This window comes from Nyctibius grandis, chromosome Z (assembly GCF_013368605.1).
Source record: "Nyctibius grandis isolate bNycGra1 chromosome Z, bNycGra1.pri, whole genome shotgun sequence".
Lineage (NCBI taxonomy): Eukaryota > Metazoa > Chordata > Aves > Nyctibiiformes > Nyctibiidae > Nyctibius > Nyctibius grandis.
The window spans coordinates 42,020,268-42,038,676 of NC_090695.1; the positions used below are offsets into that span (position 1 = coordinate 42,020,268).

At 38.8% G+C, this 18,409-nt stretch overlaps 1 protein-coding gene across 1 annotated transcript in view; it reads right to left on the minus strand.

The window, feature by feature from the left end:
• The window catches only part of TMC1 (transmembrane channel like 1), a 69,627-nt gene extending 53,036 nt beyond the window's left edge, over nucleotides 1-16,591 (minus strand). Inside the window, exons 1-4 of the mRNA XM_068423576.1 lie at nucleotides 16,552-16,591; nucleotides 8,186-8,251; nucleotides 7,688-8,060; nucleotides 3,988-4,128 (exon numbers count right to left, since the gene is read on the minus strand). Of these exons, the coding sequence (XP_068279677.1) occupies nucleotides 3,988-4,128; nucleotides 7,688-8,060; nucleotides 8,186-8,251; nucleotides 16,552-16,591 (620 nt within the window). The remainder of the gene's footprint in view (nucleotides 1-3,987; nucleotides 4,129-7,687; nucleotides 8,061-8,185; nucleotides 8,252-16,551) is intronic.
• Between the last annotated feature and the right edge of the window lie 1,818 nt (nucleotides 16,592-18,409).

Consider the following 18,409-nt stretch of genomic DNA (forward strand, 5'->3'; position numbering starts at 1 on the left):
CTTGAGCACTTGCTGGTGAAGACTGAGGCAAAAAATTTGGTGGGTACCTCAGCTTTCTCCATATCCAGGGTAACCAGGTTTCCTGTTTCCTTCTGGAGAGGGCCCACATTTTCCTTAGTCTTCATTTTATCACCAAGGTACCTATAGAAGCTTTTCTTGTTTCTCTTGATATCCCTGGCCAGACTTAATTCTATCAGGGCTTTAGTTTTCCTAACCTGATCCCTGGTTGCTCAGATAATTTCTCCATGTTCCTCCCAGGCTACCTGTCCTTGCTTCCACCCTCTGTAGGCTTCCTTCTTGTGCCTGAGTTTATCCAGGACCTCCTTGTTCATCCATGCAGGCATTCTGGCAACAAAGACTTCCTCTTTGTTGAGATGCATTGCTCCTGAGCTTGGAGGAGGTGGTCCTTGAATACTAACCAGCTTTCTTGGGCTGCTCTTCCCTCCAGGCCTTCATCCTATGGTACTCTACTAAGCAGGTCCCTGAAGAGGCCAAAATCTGTTCTCCTGAAGTCCAGAGTAGTGAGCTTGCTGTGTGCTCTTCTTGCTGTCCTATGGATTTTGAACTCCACCAAGCTTGGAGGTGGGCCCTGGTTTAGTGGCAAGGTGTCCCTGCCTGTGGCAGGGGGGTTAGAATTACATGATCTTTAAGGTCCCTTCCAACCCAAACCATTATATGATTCTATGAGGCTGACAGGTCGATAGTTCCCAGGGTCCTCCTTTGTACCCTTTTTAAAAATGGGTGCAATGTTTCCCTTTTTCCAGTCACCAGGGACTTCGCTTGACTGCCATGACTTCAAATACCATGGAGAGTGGCTTGGCAACTACATCAGCCAGTTCCTTCAGGACTCTGGGATGCATCTCGTCAGGTCCCATAGACTTATGTACATTCAGGTTCCTCAAATGAACCTGATCTTCTCTTACAGTGGGAGGGACTTTGCTCCCGCAGTCCCTGCCTTGAGGTCCGTCCACTCAAGAGGTGTGGGAAGAGATATGGCCAGCGAAGAGTGAGATAAAAAAGTTGTTGAGTACCTCAGCCTTCTTCTCGTCTGGTGTTACCAGTTTGCCAGTCATGTTCATTGCGGGGGTTACACTTTATTTGACCTTCCTTTTCTGACTGACATACCCATAGAAGCCCTTCTTATTATTCTTTGTGTCCCTTGCCAAGTTCAGTTCCAGCCATGCCTCAGCCTTCCTGACCCCTTCCCTACACAACAGGGCAGCATCCCTATACTCTTTCTAGGATACCTGTCCCTGCTTCCACTGCCTGTGCATTTCCTTCTTGCTCTTCAGTTTGACCAGCAAGTCTTGACTCATCCATGCTGGTCTCTTGCTGTCCTTTCCTGATTTCTTACACCTGGGGATTAAGAGCTCTTGTCCTCTATGGAAAGCATCCTTAAACATCTGCCAGTTCTGTTCTGCTTTCTTGTCCCTGAGGGCAGTTTCCCAGGTTGTCCCACTGACTAATTCCTTGAACAGCTGGAATTTTGCTTTCCTAAAATTCAGGGTCCTGACTTTACTCTTTGCCTGAGTCATATCCCTCAGGACTGTGAATTTCACCAGTGCGTGATTGCTGCACCTCAGGCTGCCTCCAATCTTGACATCACAGATCAGCTCACTTGCATTGGTGACCAACAGGTCCAGTATCGCACTCCCTCTGGTAGGACTGTCTATTACTTGGCCTAAGAAGTTATCCTCAATTCTCTCCAGTAGTCTCCTGGATTGCCTACAGCTCACCATGCTACCTTTCCAGCAGATGTCGGGGTGGTTGAAGTCCCCCAGCAGGATGAGAGCCTGTGAGAGCGATCACTCCTGTAGCTCGAGTAAGAAGGCTTCATCAATAGGCTCCCCTTGATCAGGCAGCCTGTAATAAACACCGACCACAAGGTACCCTTTGTTGCCTCAGTCTCTAATTCCTACCCATAAGCTCTCAACCTGCTTGTGGCTGTTCTTCAGAGACAGCTCTTCACAATCTATCCATTTCTTGATGTAGAGGGCAACCCCTTTGCCCCTCCTCCCTTGCCTGTCCCTTCTGAACAGTCTGTAGCCATTGATAACCACACTCCAGTCATGGGATTCATCCCACAGAGTTTCAGTAATGGCAACTAGGTCATAGGTTTCTAGCAGCATCGTGGCTTCCAGCTTCTCCTTTTTGTTGCCCATGCTGCGTGCATTTGTGTAGAGGCACTTCAGCTGGGCTGTCGGTTGTGTCACCTTCTTAGAGGAACATGCCTTAATTCCTTTGAGGTATTTCTCTGATGTTTCCTTGTTGGCTCCTATTTTCTCAGGAGCCTCTGACTCATCTCCATCAGACTTCAAGTGTGCTCCAATGTACCCAGCATGTCACAAAGCAAAAGGCTGGGGACGCTAGCACCCTGTCCCTCAAACCTTGGTGCATCTTCCCATGGCTTGTCTTGGGCAAGCCCAAAGTTATCCCCTTCAAGTCTAGTTTAAAGCTCTGTCAATGACCCCTGCTAGCTTGTGAGCAAAGACCCTCTTCCCCCTTTGAGAGAAAAGAATCACATCCGACACCAGCAGGCCTCGTGCTGTGTAGATCACCCCCTTATCAAAAAATCCAAAGTTCTGTTGGTGACACTAGCCACAGAGCCATGTATTAATAGGCTGGATCCATCTGTTTCTTCCAATATTGCTGTCTGCAACTGGAAGGGTAGAGGAAAAAATTACCTCTGCTCCGGCTTCCCTTCCAACCATCCCAAGGCCTGGAAGTCTCTTTTGATTGCCCTTAGACTACGTGTTGCAGCTTCATCACCATCGATGTGGAACAGCAATAATGGGTAATAATCCAAGGGCCGAACCAGGCTAGGAAGTTTACTAGGAACTAGGAATTGCTAGGAATGTTGGGATAGAAGAATGGCTATAAAAATAGCAGCTCTGTTCATAGTAAGTATACAACAGACTTTAACTTTACGTACTTCAATTATAGACTATGCAAAATAATCTGATCTGCTCATCTATTTTTTCTGAAATTTCTCTCACCTTCACAATGCTTCCACTTTACATCTCCTAAGTACTCTGTTCTTTTTTCCACCTTCCATGTCACCTTCTTTCACAACATATCTTCCATTTCCTCTTTGTAACTGCATCCTTCCCAAAATGACCTTACGTTCTAGAAGGAAAAATTTGTAGACCTTCCACACCATCTTTCATATGCTCGCTCCTACCATGAGGTCTGTGTTTTCTATCCAGATCAAAAACTGTCCACAGGAAAGACTATCTTTTCTCTGTTAGATGTGTCTAACAAAACACAACCATACATTTTGTTTGTGTTTCAGCAGTATTGCAGTGAAAGAATTATTCAAAACAGAGGAACATAACAGTTTTGGCAAAAGAATAAAGTTCTCTGCATTTACCCAGTCTCCTGTGCTTGGTGGAAATTTAACTGTAAATGAAAACTTAATTTTTAGCCTTAATGAAAATGTAGTGATAGGTTTGCTAAGGCAAAATACAGTTTTATATGTGGCATACCTAAAAATGCATGAAAATGTGAGCTCATTTTCCAAACAGTTTGCTTTTTCATAACTTAAAAAAAAAAATCTGTTTTCCTTTCCCAAAAGTTAGAGTAGAAAGATAAATCCTTTCTTCCCACATTACTAAACTTAAGGTATCCCTGCAATTGCATTATTTTTCTTGACTGTGATATTAAACTTATCAGTGAAAGAATTTATCAATGTTAACTTAACTGAAGAAAATGAAAGATTTTGCAGGGGTGTGTAACGGAAACTTAAAAAAGAAAAAGTTCTGAGTTTTTCATATTTGATTTCAGATCTACAGAGACAAGAAAACACTAATCTGCAGTGCCATTTACCTCCACTTTCTGTGAAAGCACATCCTGTGAAAAAGAGATTAGACATGGTTTGGAGTTAATTGTGTTTGTGTCAGTAGGTCTAAAAATAAAGTGAAAGTTCAGAAAAACAGTGCAAAGTGCAAAGCAGGATGGCAGATATTCACTATGAAAATCAAACCATACTTCAGGACAGACAACTTCTTTTTCATCTTCCATGGCTTGTTTCGTAGCGTGGCGATAAGTTTCTTTTTTTCTTCTACCTCTTCTTTCAGCTTGGCCAGTTCTTCCTCTGTAATCGGCTCCTCCTCCGAGTCAGAATCAGAGCTTCAAACAAAAGCAGGAACAAAAACCATCACCAAAACTCAGAAAGGACAGAAGTTTTCACTGAAGCACTTACTTGGTGTTAATTCTTGTTAACTTTGAGACCTAGATAAATGCCTTCACTGTTGCACAGAAGGGAGGACACAGTTCATTTAGACTTGTTATTAATTTTAGTATGAAAGGCAAAGCCTGCATGCAAAGAGCACAGCCGCAGCTGAACCAGCACTACACCCAGAGCATCCCATGGAGAGTGGGCAGCACTCTTGGGGGAGTGTCTGACAGCCAATGATTGTTACTGCAGGAGTAACCAGCCTCCTAAGAGTCCAACCCAAAATCACAACTGGCAAGTGAAGACACTGTAACTACAGCTGTAATAACGAACTTGTTCACCCCACTTCAGTGTGCTGCAGGAGGGAGGAGACACCACAGCCACAGCAAAGACAAGTTTAAACACTAGACGACAGCCCATCCATTGATCAAGGCAGTAACATTTCTGAGATAGGACAGATTCAATGCCACATTGCAGCAAAGCTGTGATGTGTCCTAGCACTCAAGTAAGCAGATGCAACAGTAATGGCATCTCCAGATGTGTTGTGTTTGTAGTCTGAGCTTCTCATCCATGCACTGGTTTGTAGTATCTTTGGAAAGCATTGCTAATTAAGGCAATGTCTACTTTCCTTAAACCTGCATAGATATCTGTTTCTGTGAGCAATCTTACCTGTCATATAATGGCATATAGCAAATCATTAGCAATAGGTGTTTCCTCTTCTTATGCCAGCAAGCAGGAAAATGATAAAAAGGAAATCATTAGACCCTGGCTTCCTGTCCTAAAAATCTGACAGTGATGACTACAACTAAGTGAGCTCTTAGTAAAAGCAGTTTGATGCTTTTCTATTGTTTCTTGTTGTGTTTTGCCTTTTTTTTCTGAGTGTTTGAAAATGTACTGTAGGGGGGGTTTTAAATAGTTTTCTAGTTTGTTTGGGGAACAGTTCATTCAGACTTTATCAAGCAAGCAGTTCTCAGGCTGTTTTGCTTATAATTCACTTTTCTGAGAGTTTGATATTCAAAATCTGATATCAGAGCTGAATGATTCATTACCTACGTCACCTAACTGTATAGTTTCTGTCCTCTGGATAACTAAAGAAATATAAACTTTTTCTTTTACCAAAACAGATAACACAGCTGAGTTAAAGATTTGTGTGACATAAAGGTCAAAGGGTTTATTTGTGTGACATAAAGGACAAAAGAGTGTATCACCAAGAATATTTATGAAAAGTTTCAAAACAAACAAATGCAATAAAAGCAAAATTCTTTTTGCAATACAGCAAAATACAAATTTCTCACTGGTCATCTACCTTTAGTTTTCATGAAATACACATCATTATAGCAAAAGCTACAGGGGATCAGTTTAAAAAACTTCAGACACACAGGAGTAAGTTAGCAAAGGAAAGAAAGAGGCTTTCATACTTATCAGATGCCCTACTATTAAAGATTCAAATGCTATTTATTGAAAAGACTGTCATGTTAGAAAGTTGAACTCATTAGCCATAAAATTTCAGACTTCATGTGATAAAAAGAAGTGCCACAGAAAATATAAATCTACAGAGAGAAAGAGTGGTACTGAACAACAGACATACTGATTGTTATTCCGGCATTGCGACAAGCAGTGAAGAACTATATGAAAACTTAAGTCAAATGGATAAAGGTCAATAAAAAGATTTGTGCATACAATTTTGTTGCATTATAATGCAAAAAGAGTCATGTCTTTAAGAAGAACAGAAGGATTAAAGGAGTCTGGTTTTGAGAGAGCTTTAAATCCTTAGTTGTTACAATCAGCTTTGCTGTCTGTTTTGCATTTTACAATACAATGTTATCTCCCTGTAGAATAATATCACATTTAATATTCCTTTTCTTTTTTTCCCCCAGTTTTTTCATTTTTTTTTTTCTTTCTCAACTTCTTATTTTACTCATGCTTTTTTGTGCTGAAATGTCTTGCCAATTAAAAAACTACATCAGCAAGACGTACTTTTAAACAGTACATAGCATTTGTTGTGATAGGTCCTCATGGACTTGCTAGACATGCTGTATACGCTGCTAACCTTCTCCTCTGTCCTGAAGGTTTGCAAATCCTTTAGCTGAATCAAAGCTGAACTGATCACCAGCCTATTTTCCTTTGTTCTTACATTATTTTTGTTTTTCTTTTAAAAAATCTTTTAAAATATTCTTATATTTATTACTCTGCAATCTTGTCAGCTGGTCTCCTAGAAGCCTAAAAATACAATGTTCTTGAGGTATCTTCCAGAGCATCCTCAGTTTTTCCTCAAATGTCATGCTTCTTATTACTTCATCAACAAAGTTTTGATCCAGGTAACAATTTCTAACTATTTGGCCTAAACATACGTATTTTAATGTTAAGAACATTGTAAGATGATGAACATTGTGCCCTTATTCAATTTTATATTTTCAGTGGTCTTTTTTTAACTAGCGTTCAATACATGTTTACAATGGAAGACAACAATAAGCAAAGGAACATGGATTGACACATTCAGGACTGTTGCTATGTGAGTGCAGGAAATTGCACAGAGGCGTGTAACTGGCACCACAGTGAAAAGCCAGCACAAAGAAAGATTTTAGGCATTCTTGTAGGGAAGGGAAATGAAGTAGAAGTATATTGAAATGGGATCACAGACAAATTAATACAACAGCATGTCTCACTGCATTTTTTTATTTCCTTTGACTCCTGCTGTGCTCTCCAGTGATGCCTGTGGGAACACAAACACCTGTAGCAAGTGCTGAATGGGGGAAGGGGAATCTCTCTCCGTCTCCACTGAGATAAGCATGCCTAGCTCCCTTTGCTCCATTGCACACCATTCCCAGGGGTTGTTTCCATTCAATACCGTGAGAAGGGACAGGGAGCAAGAGAATGCCAGGATGACAGAAAAATTGTATTTCCCATCCTGGCATTCTCTTGCTCCCTAGATCGATCTTGTGAAAAGTGTCAAGATTTTTGTTCTGCACTGGAAATAAAACTAGACCATGGGTTTTTGGAGGGTTATCAGTTTGGAGTTTGGGGGGTTTTAGTTTTGGGGAAAGGAAAAAGCAGGAGAGATCTCACCTGTTTTTACCTCTCTCTGTCATTTGCTTCCCTCCTCTGTCACTTTCACTCCCTTTCTCCAGAGAACAGCTCATAAACGTATGATATTTAACTACAATAAGAGTGACCCTGGCTTAAGCTCCTGTTCTGCCTGACCAGATTTGACCTAATCCTCAGGGTATTGGCAGTTCCAGGAGGGCCTGGCTGGTCATTTCCCAAGGTCCCACCCTGGACCTGTGATAAAGCCCTGACTTCTTTCCACCGAAGTGGATATGGTTTTGTGGAAAGCTTGCATTTCACTCAGCCAGTATTTCCTCACTGCAGGGAAAAAAAATATCTGTCCAGGTCTAAGTGGTCTGTAGTGACTAAGGGAGTCATATTGACTCTTGGTATTTCACAGCTATAAATGAAAGCAGGTTTTATGTAAGATAACCATGGTTTTATATTAAAAAAAAATCACTGAATTACCCAGATCCTGATTTGGTTTTGTCTTTTTTCTTCTTGTTGGCCTTCTCTTTTTTCCCTTTCTTATCAGGCTTTTTATCCTGTTTCTTCTCATTTTTGCCTTTCCCACTTTTACCCCCTTTCTCATCTTCCTTGTCTTCACCATCTTCCTTGGATTTCTGATTTGCCTGGTTCTTCCTGGCTTTTGCAGGGTCCCCATCAGAATCACTGCCCTCATTTCCAGCTGCACGTCCCCGTCCTCTACGGTTTCTTTGCCTGTGGTGCCCAGCTCTCCTTGTCCCATCTTCGTCAGCCTCATCCTCCTCACCACCACGCCTGGCTCTCCCTCTGGCATGTCCCCTTCTGGTTCTCGGTGTTGCTCTTTTCCCTGCTTTATCTGTGATGGAGAAAAAAAAACACATGAGAGAAGGCAGTATGTTAGAAGGAGACCTTTCCTCCTCCTTCATTCATACAGATAATCAGAAAACATCTGAGTGTGGCCTCAAACTAATCCATACTGACCTGTTCCTCTGACATTTTCTTCATTCTCAGCTGCACTGCCTTCTTCATTGTCAACATCACTGCCTTCTGTGGAGTGAAAACAAAGGCCAGTGCATGTGAAGTGTGGATCAGTCATTAGGAATGCAGGGGTTTTAAGAAACTCTTAGCAATTACTGCATTGTACTCCCTTACACCATTTCACAAACCTAGCTTTTTGGAACATGGCAAATAATAGTTTTCAAGAACTAAGATGAAGACAGAAAAAATAGTTACAATTTCCTTCAGCACTCAAATAAGTAAGCCCCGAAGTGATGCCACGAAGAACTTCCTCTCATGGAAGAAATATGTAGGACAGGAGCACCCTCGAAAAGAGACACAAGAGCAGCATCCTAGAATTTGAGGAAAAGAACAAGGAAGATGAAAATGTTTCTCAGGGAATTCTCAGAGATTTTCTTAAAAATGTGAAAGATAAGAACAAGACTAAAGAAGACTAAAAGAATAATTTTCCAAGGAGACTCAAGAGAGAGAACCTATTTACAGAAGCAAGTAGTATTTCTGCTCAGAAACATCTTTGGCTTGGGATGGATCTCTTGCTTAAGTTTTTCAGTCTCAGTAAGTTCAACAAGAGATGCTGTCTCTGCCACCCATCAATAACCAGGAAAGTATCCAATTCATTTGCCTGGTACACTTTGAAACTGGGATCATGTATATATAGAAAAGAAAGAAAAAATACTCCTCTCTTTCCTACGCATTATATCCATCTTAATATTTAATTAATACAGTCTCTGCAAATACAGGTATGAACATATTATTTAACAGGTCACTCCTAAAACTGCTAGTGGTATACACTAGAAATGTTTCTTCAGAAGCAATCCAACTAATACCTGAGAAGACAGGAGCTAATAAGCTCTCTTGAGGTATCTTTGAGCTTGTCCATGTGGGACAGCACTTGAGACACATCAGTGAAATCTATAGAAATACAGGGTAGTAGGAGATTAATGAGAAGACTAAGAAATGTTACCATGAATAGAAATAGACAGCTGTCGTTCCACTCCTATATACCATGCATGTTCCAGATGTATGTTGTCTAATTTCCCCGTTGTATAGACAGGACAGGTGACATGTCATGATCATGTCAGTTGCATTTTTCAGGCAAGAAGAAACGCTCATGTGTAACACTTTTGAACTGTCTTTATATTCTGTCTTTCTCCACCCATTCACTAGTTCCTTTTATAAGTTTTATTAAGCCACTTGTCATTCATCGAAAATTTCTACACAAATTGTTTTATCTAGGAACTGCTCTAGCTAGCTATCAGGCACAGCTTCTAACTTTACCCAGCATCAAAGAAAAGCAGTAAAATATGTAAGGCTGCAAACAAGAAGAAATCTAGGGTCTTGTCTCATTGTGTGCAATAATGGGCAAAGGGTCATTATCCAGAACTTGACAGGCATTTTAAAACTGGGATATACATAGGGAGTCTAAGTTCCCTCCACAAAAAATTTAATTGTAATTACATTTTCTATCATTTCCACAGCATCTGCACAATAATTTTTTAAGACTATGCAAAAACATCACCATTCAATATCATCAGTGGAATGAGAAAATAAGTGCTCCTTTGTTCTGTTTGGACATATGCCTTCTGCTGCTGACAGTAACAGGATCTCCATTTGACAAAGATCATTACGTTGCTATTGAAAGTGCAAAGATGAAGACAGAAACTTCTAAAGAGATACTTTGCATGCAACAATAAGGCACGGTCTTTTATTGCAACTAATGCTTTTGCTGATCTCCTCCAGCCAAACAGAAATTCCCAAGGACGTACTTTAATGGTACAAGATTGTCCTCACAGAAGATTCTGATCAGCACATACAAGCAGACAGCTGGAGGTTATCATATATACTGCAACATGCATTAGCAGTGAAAGTGTATCGTGCTCCAGTTGGCATCATATTGATATAATAGTGAAAGTGACAATGGACTATGCAACACAGAGGCTTAAGGAGGGCAGAAGGTAGCTGTTAGGGTTTCATTAATTCTAATAGCATAAGGGTAACAAATGTGCTAGTCTGAATCCAACATTTCAGGTAAAATAAAGTGCTAAACTATTTAATTAATAGACTTCAGGCTGCTTGAAAAAAGTACTGGGACCACTACTAGAGGGGAGTGTATCTGAATAGTGACTCCTGTGTGTTTATGTTTTTTTTTCATCTAAATGCTCAGGCACATGTGTCTTTAATGAAATGAAGAAAAAGCACAAAATCAAAGAGAATTATATATTGCCACAAAACAAGCCTAGAAAAAAATAACCAGTGATTACATGGAATCATGCAGCTTGAAGAGTACTACAGCTTGAAGGGTACTACAGACATACCCAACAAGCATATGTGCAACTTCAAAAGTTATTTCTGCAAAAATTTAAAATCATAGCTCCAAACTGAACTTCAGAACATTCCTGCCTCCACAGCCCTGTGCTCATATAGAGATGAAACATGTTGATATGAATGTTGGAGGTTTGTCCTCCTCAGTCTGGTGTATCCACAGATTAAAAGATCTCTGCCAGGTCTTGGGGTATGATGCAGAAAGCGTTATACTAGAATTTATTTTTAAAAGAAGCTGGAACCCAAGAAGGACTCTCCAATCCTCCAGTTTCCTCGCACTCTATTTTATGTCATGAGCTGTGTCACTAGCATAAATGCTCAGGGTGGAACTAAAAGTTACTCACTTGTGTCAGCTGTGATAGCAATTGGTGCTGTTTAGGAGGAACAAAATCACTGAGGAGGAGGGATGAAGGAGTTTTACCACCCCTGAGATCTGTCCAGAACAGTGTATATGCATGCGTTCACGTAAGCTATATAACCAGCCCACACCACACCCACATTACAGTTCCTTGGAGACTTGTAATTCAGACAAGCAGTTTAATTATTGCCTTCTTGTGTTTAGGGGTTTTGCACATGTCATTAAAAGACCTATGTTGTTAGTTGGTTGGGTATTTGAGCAATAAGAGAGAGAAATAAAAATTACTGCATTTAATATTATTATTATTAGAAAGCTATTTGAGGTCATTAACCCTGTAATACTTTTCAAAGAGGAAAGCAAGAGGCTAGGCAGCTCATAACTCAGCATTTTAGTTTCTTGTGGCAAAGCCTGTCTTACTGAATTATTGGAGAACCATTTCAACGATACACAAATTACATTTCATGGTGCCACTAAATCTAAATGTACTAAATTTAAATGTTCTTCTATGAACCACAACACAGAAACAGTAGAGTGCATTCCTCAGGCACTGATAGTATTATCATTATATCAGGATTATATCAGTATTATATCAGGATGATAGTATTATTATCCTATAAGAAAACTGAAAAGCATTTTTGATGCTCTGGTTTGTTAAAATAGAAATGTATATATAGTCTTTGATGCAGGAACAAGATCATCACTATGCAGGATCCTTTGACATCTATATTCCTGTCTTCTGCTTTTTTAAACAGATCTTCATGTGATCCCACTTACCAAAATTTCAGTGAATCCTCCACTAAAATCAACTAAGCCCCACTAAAGCACTGTCTTGAATTACTCATTGTTCCAGAACAGGGTTGATAGGGCCTCATTTCTTTACAGTATTAATATTCATAGGACTAATATCAGGGTATTAGGCTTTGAGTCAGCTAACTTTAGTTCATGTGACCCGGAGCAAACCATTGCTCAGCTGTTACATCTTCCAGGATACATCATCCTGCCCAAATGATACATATATCATTAGATATATTTGGAGCTATAGCCCATAAAAAAAACAACCACATTCTGGATCTGTTTTTCCACAGTAGTTTAAGGGAAACTTTCTCATCTTTCTAGACTAAGGGCAGGGAAAGTGTAATCTGAGTAAGCTATCATTTTACTTGAAGTCTTATTTATGTTTTACACTATAGCCACAAAAGAGCCAACAAGACTACAGGAGAGCATCCTGAATAAAGGTTCAAACTAATCTGCAAGTCAGAGACTGCAGTGAAGACAGAACATCAGACAGCTCAGGAGAGAGCTCAAAATGTTGACATGTTGGCTGGTGAGGAAATTAAGGACAGAGAAAAATGTATAAAACCATAGGGGTCTTTGTTACATGAGGTGGCCACTTAGCAGATTGTGGGGGCTGTTGTATCCTAACCTTATTTTTCCAAGTTGTTTATGCACCATTTATCAGAGGGTACTACTCAGATTTCATATTTTGGGGGGTTTTAAAATTTTTTTTATACTGACAATGTTTCCTTGATTTTTCACTGTGTGAAGGATAATGATTCTCGAACAACCCCATAAAATATGGCCCACAGTTGCAATATTACTGCTTACATTACTACTGTGTAAAACTGACTGGTGCTAAGAAATTCTGTGTGCTGGTGCCATAAAGAAAAATTCAGTGGTATGCAAAGTAATCTGTAATTAAAAAAATGCTATCAGAATTTTTTTTATCTGTTATAAATTTCTACTTTATTAATTAATTGTCAACTCAATGAAATAAATCACATGCAGATAGTGCCTTGCAAGCAATCATTGTGTCTTCCTCTGAACTGGACCATGCAGGACTTTTTTCAGTTCTGGAAAGACATCAGCCTAGATAGCTAATGAACTGGGTGCCCAACATGTAGAAATGTCAGCAATGCAAGATCATATTAGATAACAAATACATGTGAAGTATTAGTCAAAAAGAATAGGAAGAGCTATATAATATTCATTTCTAGGTATTTACATATGTTTTCATACTATTCTTTCTGATCATATAAATATGAGTGTCTCACAACACTTCTGTGAGGATAAATATCACTAGAAGTAACAACTGTGAAACACACCAGAAATAATATACCAAGATCTCACAAAAGTCTATGGCAAGAGTGAATTGGTGCAGACTTCAACATCCAAGATCTGAGACCTTAATACTATAGCCCCCATCCTCTTAGTGTATTTCCAAACTTTGATAAAAACAATTTGGCCCACCTTGGGCACAAGAGAAGGGGACTCGAAACACAGAAATTACAACTAAAAATTGCATTTCTACAATATCTGGAACACTTAGTATTTGAGAGCATGCTTGATTTTTCTTCTATGTTTTTTTTCCAGTTAGTGTTGCAATTTTTTCTTCCAATGGACTAAAATAAAAACCACAACCCCCAAAAAAAATCCTGTCCAGCAATAACTGTGAATTTATGAAGTAAAATAATAATTCCTATTCATTTTCACTCACACTAGCAAATATAGTGCTTATTTTTCTGCACCTGAATTGGCAAGGTTGTAAATACTAAAGTAGGCAGAATATTTATACTACAATGTCATAAAGCCACTAGTGTCTCAGAAGACGTATTAGTCTTAAGGTATATGCTGTGGCCTGCAGACTTCTACATACAAAGAGTTTCCAGAATCCACCTGAGGGACAATAAGCTTTCCCTCTTTGCAGATTGCCACTAAAGAGAATTTGCCCAATTAATTGTAGCCCAGCCAACATTTGAAAACTACAGATGGGGACCACAGGGAACAGATAGAATCCATTCAATTCACATCCATAAATTGCTCATTTGTTTTCCACTGGTAAGGAAAAATTACAAACGTTCTACTAAAACAATAGAGACTGAGCTTGCATGGATCACGTTGGCACTGTGGCTGGCATTGGGCACATCATCTGATTACACTCTCTTCTTTCCAGTTTCCTCCTGGGCTGTACTTACACACCACGATGTTTGAGTGTTGTCTCTCAGTTTCTGGGTCAGGACTTCTCAGAAAAAGGTTTTCTTCAGGGATAAATAAGTTTATCGCACGATTTCAGTGCAAGAATTTTAGGCCAAAGCTGATTTTGCTATTATAAAACCTAAAGAAGGCAGAGGAGGAAGATAATTCAGTGAGAAACTCCTCAGTATTTCACCCTCTTTGGGAAAGCATGGATAAAAGTTTCCAGGCCATTGTGTCTTACACTGCCTCTGTGGATACACCCACATTTCCTTACTATGCCAGACAGAGACCTAACCATATAGTGCTTTGACCTACTCAAGACTAGAGATCTGACAAGCTTGCAGGACCCATTGGTTACTGTAATAAAACAACAAGGAGAAGCCACATTTGCATTATGTCTTCATCACACAGTTGGTTTTATGGTCGGCAATTTTTCATTTTCATTGCAGTCTTTACTGAAAGAGTTAGGATCAGAATATTAATTGTCCAATGCATTCTGGGAAGTGTGAGATTTCAGTAAATCATACCAATCTGACATTTTCAGGTTCTGAAATGTGATTTATCTAGCTTATTGTCATTCATTCATAGTACTGTTAACATGGGAAGAATACATGTTAATATAGAGAAAACAGTTTATGTTCAAGCTACAAATGTAGCATTCTTAGCGGATCTGAAGTCAATTGTATTTTTGACTACTTCATGAGAAGACGGTTCTTTTAAGGTTGATACATACAGCTGACCATTTTACCACAGATTCTCTTTATTATTTTTAGAGGATAATAGGCACTTTCCATCTGATCTCTTTTGAACATTCACTCTGAAGATTTGTGTCCTAAGTCTTCTTTTCCTGCATGAGAACCCTAGAACAATGAATTAATGTTCATGAACTTAACGTAATGAACCATACATCTCTCACTATCATAGCTCTTGCAGAAGACATGTTACGAAACAAGAATGGCCAAACCTAGGCTTCACTAGAGCTAAAGATATCAAACAGCAAAAATGTATGGCCCTAGACTGCATTTTTGCCACTGTTGGGGTGGTCCATTCTCTGCAAGAATATTCGTCAGGACAGTCAGCAATGACGAAGCAAAACCTCCTGTAAAGAAATTGTAACTCATTTAGTGCCTGAGCTCTGCACTGACTAACTCCAGCCCTCGGAACATTTTAAGTCAAAAGCGAACTCAGTATTACAGTCTGAAAGTGTCTCATAGTTACTTATAGTGGACCTCCAGCTTTCTAAGACTTCTTAAATCAAGACTGAGTCTTGAATTTACTCACACGACCTCATCTCCAAATATACTCCTAACTGTCGTTAAGGCAGTCAGATTTTATTATAAATTACGTAGAGGATAAATTTTCATGCAAAATGTGTCAAAGAGTGATCATGACTCTGCAACCTAAAGATCTCAAGCTTCTCCAGTTAAAAGATGTGTGGTTTTTGTTCACCAGGGGAATGTTAACCTCTCTACTTTGAATTAATAATAAAGTCACTGAATCAGAAGATAAGTCAATTTAGTCACATATCTGCAAGTAGAAGGCAGTTGTTTACGGTAAACTTAGAACTTTGATATTCTAAGAAATCTTTCATTAGAAATGCTCATAAAAATGTGTGTGTTCCATGGTCATGCTCATTTTGTTTCTTATTCAGATGAAAACTCTGCTGAAGCTGGTAAGTATTTTGCCTATGCTACATTAAATTCTGTACTTCTCTCATGTTAAAATGAGGGCCATTTTCGTGTACTGCTTGAAAATTAAATTGGTCAGTAAATGGACTTGTAGAAAAAAAAAGGAGGAAAAAAAACAATGAAGGTGCTCAGACAACAAAAGGAAAGAGAATAGGATGGACCTTTAAAATGAACTGCATGTTATATGGTGCTGAAATGCTGAGCAGTCCCTTCTGATATTTTCTGTGGAAGCAGAACCCATTTTATTACTATCGCACATTACAAGTGGGGATTAAAAATACAGAAAGAACTGTTTAGTAGTAACAGTCCCAGTACTTGGCAAGACCTAATTAATTCATTCAGAAACCAGTCTAGAATATGGTCCCTGGCAATTTTTTTCCATGCAGAAGACCAGAAACCTCATGCCTGTTTCATACAAAAAAGATGAATACTTTGGAAAGAGCAGTATTGCCCATGAGAACTGAAAGCACTTCCCATATCAAACAGTTGCCTTGCACTTTGCCAGAATAAGCCATTTGGTACTATCATCCTACAAACACATTTCTTACATCCAGAACAGTGCAATATCAGTATAGAAATACTGTTAATCTTACTATGAAAAATGTTTGACTTTTCATACAAAATACTGAAAGCAATAAGAAAAGGAAGCATTGCCTTTGTGCAGCTTACAGAAGCCACAAAATACCCTAGATTTCTTATTCTTCCCTATAAACTACATGTAAATGTAAGGCAAGTAACAAGGCTGTGGTTGCACTCTTTTGATTTACCAATGAGTGGAAAGCCACACTGCCATGCTACAACCAGCTAACTTACACAGAAACACTGCTTTCAAAAGCCAAGTAAAATACATTTCTGAACAAAAGATAATGAACTGTGACAAAGGACATCTCATATTAGAAAGAACAAGAAGAAGACAAAACTTGCACACAGCTGAGCTACATGCAGAAAATGAATATATGCTTAAGATGCATAATTATAGTTGTAATTACCATTTCCTTCAATGGCAGTTGGCTTTTCATGTTTAGGCATCGTGATTATTTCACAGGGCTGCTCCAGCTGCTACCTATATGAGAGATCATCTGAAGTTTGAGTGGTTTAAGATGGAGTGTACCACATCAATATCGTCGTGTCTGTGACTGAACGGATGGCGCTGGTGAAGTTTCACTGACTGAAATATAAGAAGATACTAATTTCCTAAGTGATTAATCTTTCATGAATGTTTAGTTTACTATATAGGGTTAGCATGCTAGGGTCAAAAGAATGGCAGAAGTTGTTCACCTTCTTTATTATTATTACTGAAAAAAGAAAAGCTCTCCTGCAATGTACTTACTTATGACTAACACAAATGTTTAAATGCTCAAGTGCCTTACTGTCCTCACAGGCACACTCTCATGCTGTATACAGGTCTACACTTCAGCATGTGGAGGACGTTACATGGATTTTTTTTTTCTCATGAAAGACAGATTTTACCTTAGACTTGTTTAAATTGCATAGCTTTAGCAGCCTGACATTGATTTAAAACATCTTAGCAAAAGCAGCTGGGTGCTGATATATCTGCTGGTTTATATTTGCATCTCCGTGTAGTTCCATTAAGACTCCTTGTTTCTGCCCTTATGCAGATATTACATCCTAAGTTTACGCTTATTCACCTTATATCTACAATACCAGACAAGCTTAATGGTGAAACAACGCAAAAATTTAATTAACAAGACAGGTCAGGCTTAGAAGTAAAAGATTTGAAACAACTTGCTATAAATAAAACAACATGTTACAAATAAAACAACATAAAAAGGAATTCTCGATCTGTATTTAACTAGGTAATTCCTTCATAGCTTCCCCAGTATTCCTTATCTGGAATTCTTTCAATATGACCCAGCTTGAAAAAAGGGGTAAGCATCTGCAGAATATCCCACATTCTCAGATGCTCCTGAGTGGTTTCTAGATCCTCTTACCCACATGACAATGAAAGCCATTTGTATTTCTTTGGAGCTGTCATTCAGATGTCTGAAGGAAGTTTATCCGGAAGTTTATCCAGTGATGCTGTCCATCTTACTTTTTCATTTTCAATTTTAGCATCAGGGTTCTTTTGGAAATGCTGAAAATGTTTGTGGGTGTTGTTTGGACTGACTTGAAATTCATTTTACAGACAAAACACATCCAAGTGTTTAGTCCTATTTCTTTTAGAACATTAACATCCTATGTTTCAAATATTCCCAAAGAGATCAAGTCTACCTATACAATTATAAGAGGCCCTACACCTTTGTCAATAAAACATGTTTTCTGAACGATTATTATTTCCATTACTGCATTCTCATATTAGTCATTATATAACATCCTAGCTCCTGCGCTTTTATATACTTGGGAAAGATTTATAATGCAAAAAGGAATGCAAGAAAACATTCAAATCATCTATGAAAATCCATAGTTAGACCATGGCTAATAAAGCCATGGTTTTAAGAACTCAGAAAAAGAATAATCATGTTCTAAAAATTCAGTTGGTGGACTTCTGTACTTCTTTAATAACAGAAAGAAGAACATCTTGGGAGGAATAATGAGCATGGCATTCAAGTTAATGATTCTGCAAGTACTTGCAAAAAGAAGCAGTGAAAGCATTATAACAAGATGTTTCACAGTTGCAGTCAAATCAGGACCATAGTCTTGATGGAAATGTATTAAGTCATCATCAGAAATTTAAGTTAATAATACCTCACTTTCATTTATTAGCCACGTTGGAAAATATCTGACTGGATATATGAAAAGGAAAGGGACATACATCGAGGGCTGATTTATCAATCTTAACAACAAAAATGACATTACATGAATATCAAAGATCCAAAGGCAGTATTA